Below are 7,500 nucleotides of genomic sequence, written 5' to 3'. Positions count from 1 at the left end.
TAGTGAAGTCTATTAAGGAGACATGACCTGTAATTTAACTACTACTACTACTACTACTACTACTACTACTACTACTACTTACTACTACTACTACTACTACTACTACTACTACTACTACTACTACTACTACTGCTGCTGCTGCTACTACTACTACTATTAGTAGTAGTAGTAGTAGTAGTAGTAGTAGAAGCAGTAGTGAAACCAAGTCGCGTTAAGTTTCAGTTCGTGTAGATACGTCGGGAGACATCCGACTGTGTGTGGCTCGTGATCGTATTATTGTCCTAAACCTTGCGTTGTGTTATTCATTGATTCGTATTAATTGTATAATTGCATTAATTTCTAAACCCAATTCGTTCGTGCTGCATTTCCGCTCGAAGGAAAAGCGATCACACAAATAAATTCATAAGTCCAAAACTGAGCTTCCACGCACAAGAATTTATTGTTGCTCACAACACACACATGAGCAAGAGTCCCAAAATCCAGTAGTCTAACACATGAATCGTAAATGTGCGCGCGCTTAGAAACTCAAACGCTCCCAAGGTGTGGTCATATATATATGACTAGCGAGGTGACGTCGTATCAGGGGTCCCCAAGGCCACTGCAGGCTGAACGGCGTCCCCTCGACACTCGCCTGTGGCGCACTGCACCACGTCGCGTACGTACGTGTCTACATCCGAGTTTGCATCTACTCAGTTAAAACTGACATCCTGCTTCGCCACACAGGCGCGGCCTTGGCTGGTGTACGCGTACTCAACATGCCATAAGAAAATGTACAATGTGAGAAGAGCTATTAATTTCGCCAGAAACAATTTGATTAAACGATAAAACTCTCCGCGCACTTTTACAGTAGCAGTAGTAGCAGTAGGAGTAGCAGCAGCAGCAACAGCAACAGCAGCAGCAGCAGTAGCAGCAGTAGCAGCAACAGCAGCAGTAGTAGTAGTAGTAGTAGTAGTAGTAGTAGCAGCAGTAGTAGCAGCAGCAGCAGCAGCAACAGCAACAACAGCAGCAGTAGCAGCAGCAGTAGTAGCAGCAGCAGCAGCAGCAGCAGTAGTAGCAGTAGTAGCAGCAGTAGTAGCAGTAGCAGCAGCAGCAGCAGTAGTAGCAGTAGTAGCAGCAGCAGTAGCAGTAGCAGCAGCAGTAGTAGCAGTAGTAGCAGCAGCAGTAGCAGCAGCAGTAGCAGTAGTAGCAGCAGCAGTAGCAGTAGCAGCAGCAGTAGTAGCAGTAGTAGCAGTGATGGCAGTAACAACAGTATTTCTGCGTCTCGCATTAGACATTTATGCTAATGCCTTGTGGCACATCCTAGTCTTCTGTTCCCGCTTTTCATCTTTCTATCTATAAATCTCGATTGAAGTATCATTTAGGGATTGATTTTTTAGGAATTGTTAATACAAAGTAAAGAATCACTCGCGGGAATTTTCTCATTAGAGTGACAATCACATTTTATGATGCGTGCGTGCGTGCGTGCGTGCGTACGTGCGTGCGTGCGCGTGCGTGCAAGAGTGCGTGCGTGCGTTTGTGTGTGTGTGTGTGCCTTTGCGTGCGCGGCGTGTGTGCGCGTGAGTGTGTGTATATGTGAACGTAAGCACAATTGTGAGGGTGTACGTTCGTGCGTTCGTGCGCGGCGTGTGTGCGTGCGTGCCTGCGGACGTGGACAGTCGCCCCCTCCCTCCCGCCCACCCCATACATGAATGGCACGGCCCACTCGACCCACCAGCTTGCGATAACGCTCTAGTGACGTCAACATCTTCCAAGAATCGCATCCCTGAAGGTGTGGAAAATTGTGATTATGCGTGACGTCATCATAACGTAAAGCCTAGTCTACACTAGCAAACTTTAGTTTGCAAATTCGAGCAAACTCCAAGTTTGGCAAGAAAAGTTTTCCAAAGTTTGCCAGTGTAGACCAGTTGACAAACTTCGGCAAACTAGTTTGCAGAAGTTAGGCCGTGCACCTTCTTGACAAACTAGTTTGCTGAGGTTTGGAACAACTCAGCAAATCAAATGACAGTTTGTAGTCATGTGATCCTGCAGATGGGCAAAATGTCAGCCTCCAGTAAAGTAAATAAATCAGACAGGGACTGGAGTTTCCAAGAAATTGTTGATTTAATTCAAGAGTATGAAAAGTATCCATGTCTTTACAATACCACCCTCAAAAAATACAAAGGTATAAAAAGAAGGCCGCGTTGCAGCAGATTGCAGCTGTGTTTGATGCAACTGTCTGAGGTCCTCAATTCCTGAAGCAGGCAATGATAGGCCCCAAACTGGTCCTTTTTCATAATCCAGGGTCTGGTCCATAAACGTGGCTTGTTTTGGTTTCGTCGACGACGGCGGTGTTGAATAGCAATTGCAATAATTGCTACTGAGCCACTCACACATACTCTCTTCCTGTGATTCTCGGTTCTGTGGTTCTTGACTCATTGAAGGGAAATCGCTTCTTTTTTTCTCCAATTTATGTAAACTTTCAGAAACTTCACAAAAAGAAAGTTTTGCAAAGTTTCTTCAAGTTTCATAATGTGGACAGGCACCACAAACTTTTCCAAACTTTGGCAAACTCGGAGTTTGCTAAAGTTTGCAAACAAAAGTTTGGTGAAGTTTGCTAGTGTAGACTAGGCTTTAGTCTAGTGAAATATTTGGTACGCTGTACCTGAATTTGTCTTCGGTAAGCATACATTATGTAACGTTTCTACAGAAATCTACAGCGGCTAAAATTTCTGTCGTAAAACGGAAATACAGTAGAACTATCTCAATGCGTTTTTTGTGAAACATTGCGTGTTGCGAGTATTATTTATTATTATTATTATGTTTATTTATTATTGTTGTTTTCTCTGGTTTCACGACAAATACTATATAACAACAGTAGTAGAAATACTCACTTACCTTCTTGTATGTTTTTCTAAACACTGATACTGTGTATATTCGATGGATTAGCTGGATTTGTAATTATGCTTGTCTGATTTCTTGATTCTTTGATTTCTGCTGTCGAGATCGTTTACCCATAATGCTTTGCGCGTTTGTTACACGATTATTATTATTAAATCTTTATTGTTGTTATTATTATTATTAAATCTTTATTGTTGTTATTATTATTATTAAATATTTATTGTACGTAATTCAGATACAAATACATGTACTGACGACAATTTTGTTTATGGATAAAAAATTTGATAAATGCAATAGTGTTGAGTAGTTAAAATTATAAAATTTCTGAGTGATACAGTACAAGTAAAGTGATTAAATAAGGTACACTTTTAAGAAGTACGCTATGCAATCGCCCGCACGTTGCGCGGGCCTTTCATACATACATTTATCTATTTACGCCACGGGCACAACTAGTTTACATATTATCAGGAGCGTATAATGACAAATATTTGTCATTATACGCTCCTGATATTATATACACTATACAGACATCTACGTGTATACGTGTATAGCGCAGCAGAAATAAATATTGACGCAGTGACGTCACGCTATCTCGCAGTAATTTCTCATTCGCTGGTCGGTGTGTCGTTGTTGTCACGTGGTTTGACTGCGGCAACATGGCTCTCGACTATGTGGAAGACGAGGAAATATTGGTGGAACAGTTAAAAGAGACGGCCTTTAACAGGTCATCTTCCTCCGCTGCTGGCATCGACTGGAAAGTTATACTAGTCTACGTGCAATGCTGTAAGTTTGTGGCCGTCGTTTCTGATCCACTGGTAAACTTATACATTTCTAAACATTCCCGCTTCTGCGGGATCGCAGCAGTAACGTAGAATCAGCTGTTTCTGTTTACAGAAGCTCGCGCTCGAGCTGATTGCTTCTCATTTTATTTATTTAGGTAATTATCAACACGTGCATTTATAACAATATGTGAACAGATAAAATATTTAGCTAGCATTATTCGGCGATAAACAGCATGTTAGCAGAAGCACGACGAGGTACATGATGTTAAACTGAACGTATGAATGAAAAAATTGATTGAAAACTAAATATTTGGCAGGATATTGATTTTGTCTAACGACTCACAACGTAAACAGTTTTAAACGCATGTCAAAGTCAAACATAACACAACGTGTGCCAAGTAAATGTACCATTGTATGACCGATTAAAACTACAAATCTGTATATTTCAATAGTTATAGTTCTGATAGTAGTGCAATTATTAGATTCAAGGCATAGCAAAACAAGGACCACAATGTAAATATAAGTGTGCTAGTCATGCTTTTTGTGTATATATCTTTGGTAATTATCCAATTTTATAAATTCAAATTTTTTATTGTAAAAGTATGCAATGTATTGTATATGATGGATAATTGCCTAAATAAATAATAAAAATAAATATAAAAGTGGTTATAGTTAGGATTTCTTTAGCGGTTTGTGTCCGAGTCCAAATCTGGATATATACTTATCAACGATAACGATTATATTTTAGTTTTTTGTCGGAAATCAAACAAAGATTAATGATAATGTTGAGAGTCAATTAATACCAAATGTAGTCGGACACTCGATTGTTAATTTGTAATCGTGGGCTATTTGTGCTATTTGCTGAAAAAGTGAATGATATAAGGTTCTTGCTGGCAGTATATATTCTTATAATTAATCGGCCGTCTATTATGAAGGTTTACATGCAGCCATTAAACTATTACACACTATAGTACACCCAACAGCTGGACTTCACATTTCACCGCGTCACTGACTGTTTACAGCAGTTAACGGACGTGGCAGCTCTGCCTGGATTGATTCCAGGCACTTCCAATAAATCCTGTGTTGTGCACGACATAGTCTTACCACTTTGTCGGTTATAAGAAATGTTAATGTATCTTCATATAACTATTTATTGAACTAAAATATTAGCTTGGTAACTCCCCTCAGGTTTGAAATCATCATGGGGTTTTAAAATTTCTGATTAAGCCAAAGGCAAAACTGTTATGCTTTGCCATATAATTTATTCATTTGACCCCTGCACCTGGTAATGTGTTACATGTGATGTACTGAATCATGCAGTGCATTCCACGAAGATACAGTATCGTCAAACATCCCTTGTGATTTACAAAGTCTTTTGTTAATTTCAGATTTTGTTTCGATTGCTACAATATTGGGCACAGGCATCTTGGGTGAGTAAGCTAGGAGTTATTAGTGATGAGGTACTGTGTGCTACCCTGCCATACATCAGCTGGGCTATTGCTATACATGTATTGACACATTGTGATATATATGTGCATTTATACATTGTGGTATGACGATGTGCATTGAACTGTAATGTATACATTGTGTTGTGATTTATACATTGTGTTGTAATGTAAACATTGTGTTGTGTTGTATACATTGTGTTGTAATAATTATAAACATTCTGTTCTGATTTATACATTGTGTTGTGATGGATCAAGTGTGACATATTATGGATCTGTATTATGGCACAACTGATCTGATCATAGACACAGATTTTAATTTCCTGTTTGTATTCTTCATCTAGGGCTGCCTGTAACATTGGCCCATGCTGGATTCTATCCTTTCCTACTCTCCTTTCTAACTGGATTCTTAATGCAAGTGAGTACATGTGAACTTTATTAAGTTTGTTTATATTTACGTATAACATTCCTTGTGTGTGTGTGTGTGTGTGTGTGTGTGCGTGCGTGCGTGCGTGCGTGCGTGCGTGCGTGCGTGCGTGCGTGCGTGCGCGCGCGTGTGCGTGTCTGTGCGCGTGCGGGCGTGTATATGTGCGCGCGAGTATGCGTGCGCGCGTGTATGTGCGTGCGCCCGTTAATATGTGCGTGCGTGTGCGCGCGCATGCTTGCGTGTGAGGTAGCGGTTACATTCTTCATCATTATAATGAGATGTGGAGAAGGAGAAATTAGCAGTCATGGGTAGCGTCAAGGCTGGAGCGAGAGCGAGGCTAGGGAGGCTGAGAAACGCAGAAGACGCTCCTCCCGCTATTTTAACCCGTTCGCCACGCGACTGAAGCCATGAAGCCCAGCGGAACTGGGCGATTATTCACTGCTGATGCAAGTCAACATCAAACACTGCATGATGTCCCTACAGTGTACGCGCTGCGCATGCGTGCGTGCGTGCGTGCGTGCGTGCGTGCGTGTGTGTGTGCGTGTGCGTGTGCGTGTGCATGCGTGTGTGTGTGTGCGTGTGTGTGCGTGTGCATGTGCTTATTAACAGAGAACAGACAGATGTTAAATAGATGTGTTGTTGGCACATATCTTGTTTGCAGCTATAATAACAAAGCTTATAATATGTGACGTATAATATTGTGATGCTTCTACGGTCGATCATTGCTGCTCACTGCATCACTGCTCTCGTTATATCGTATCATGCGCCCCCCACCCCCCACTATGTTTATGGTTAGTTCGCCCGCATTCAGTTGGTGGTTATTGTTTCACGGCTTGATTACCACCATAAACCCCCCTCCCTCGCCATGTGTGTGTGTGCTGGTAGGTGTAAACTGTTTCATACATGTAATCCCACATCTGTAGTCGAGCCATGGAGGCGGTGAAGAATGGACTTAATAAAACAGAACAAACCAAAATCAGGAGAAATTAGAAGTGTATCTAAAATCATTATATATGTTTCACGTCGATTCCACATAAAACCTAACTACAGATGGCGCCACATGGCAGTCCTGAACATGCTGTAGTAATACTGGCTAACATCTCTCGCTCTCTCTCTCTCTCCCGGCAGGTTCTCCTCATCTACCTGTTTGTAGAGCTGCTACAGAAGGCATATGCAGTGCTGAACGCTGACAGTGAAGGCTGTAGTGAGGTAAATAGCAGGACGCGAGGTGTGGGCCACAACCAGGTTGGTGTTCCTGCTCTAACATAGCCGTGTGTCAGTCACGCTCGATCACGCTCGATCACGCTCGATCGTGCATGTTCGATCATGTTCGTTCTCGCTTGATCATGTTACGTGTGAACACGTGTAACACAGTCAGGCCAGCTGTTACTGACTGTGCCTTTATACAGTTCCCTCACATGGCTGTTTGCTTGTTTGCGCCTACATTTGGTTTTAGTTTTAGCTGCTGAGAGTTGCAATGTGTGAGATATGTGATAGCTACCAATGCACTTGGCATGGGCATAACTCTATAGTAATCATAGTGCGTACTTTAATCTTGTATTATTGTGTTGTTAATGTAGTATAGATATCTATTTACAAACCTCCCCTTACCCTACCCCTCACCCATGTTAGGTCAGTCTTGTATTAACACCTGTCTAAACCTAACACTGCAGTCTGTGGCAGTAATTAAATCCATAGATATAGTAAGTAGATGTATAGGTAGGCACTGAACACACTAGTTATGTTCAATTCTAAAATATATAGGTATGGCAAAAGATGAGTATAGGTGTGATATATGGTGTACAGGTGATCAACCATGATATAGGATGGACAAGTGTGCTCAGGTGTGATATAGGATGTACAGGTGTGATATATGGTGTACAGGTGTGATATATGGTATATAGGTCTGATATAGGGTGTACAGGTGTGATATATGGTATATAGGTCTGATATAGGGTGTACAGGTGTG

At 41.5% G+C, this 7,500-nt stretch overlaps 2 protein-coding genes across 2 annotated transcripts in view; both read left to right on the top strand.

Annotated features, from left to right (window-relative positions):
• The window catches only part of LOC106807226 (sucrase-isomaltase, intestinal-like), a 4,378-nt gene extending 1,781 nt beyond the window's left edge, over positions 1-2,597 (top strand). The window contains exon 4 of the mRNA XM_014809514.1: positions 2,463-2,597. Coding sequence (XP_014665000.1) covers positions 2,463-2,597 — 135 coding nt within the window. The remainder of the gene's footprint in view (positions 1-2,462) is intronic.
• Positions 2,598-3,533: 936 nt separating this feature from the next.
• The window catches only part of LOC106807225, a 48,760-nt gene continuing 44,793 nt past the window's right edge, over positions 3,534-7,500 (top strand). The window contains exons 1-4 of the mRNA XM_014809513.1: positions 3,534-3,660; positions 5,048-5,089; positions 5,449-5,522; positions 6,660-6,740. Coding sequence (XP_014664999.1) covers positions 3,534-3,660; positions 5,048-5,089; positions 5,449-5,522; positions 6,660-6,740 — 324 coding nt within the window. The remainder of the gene's footprint in view (positions 3,661-5,047; positions 5,090-5,448; positions 5,523-6,659; positions 6,741-7,500) is intronic.

The sequence above is a fragment of the Priapulus caudatus genome, unplaced genomic scaffold (assembly GCF_000485595.1).
Source record: "Priapulus caudatus unplaced genomic scaffold, Priapulus_caudatus-5.0.1 Scaffold202, whole genome shotgun sequence".
Lineage (NCBI taxonomy): Eukaryota > Metazoa > Priapulida > Priapulimorpha > Priapulimorphida > Priapulidae > Priapulus > Priapulus caudatus.
The sequence above is the reverse complement of the archived record's forward strand: the minus strand, read 5'-3'. Positions and strand labels throughout refer to the sequence as shown.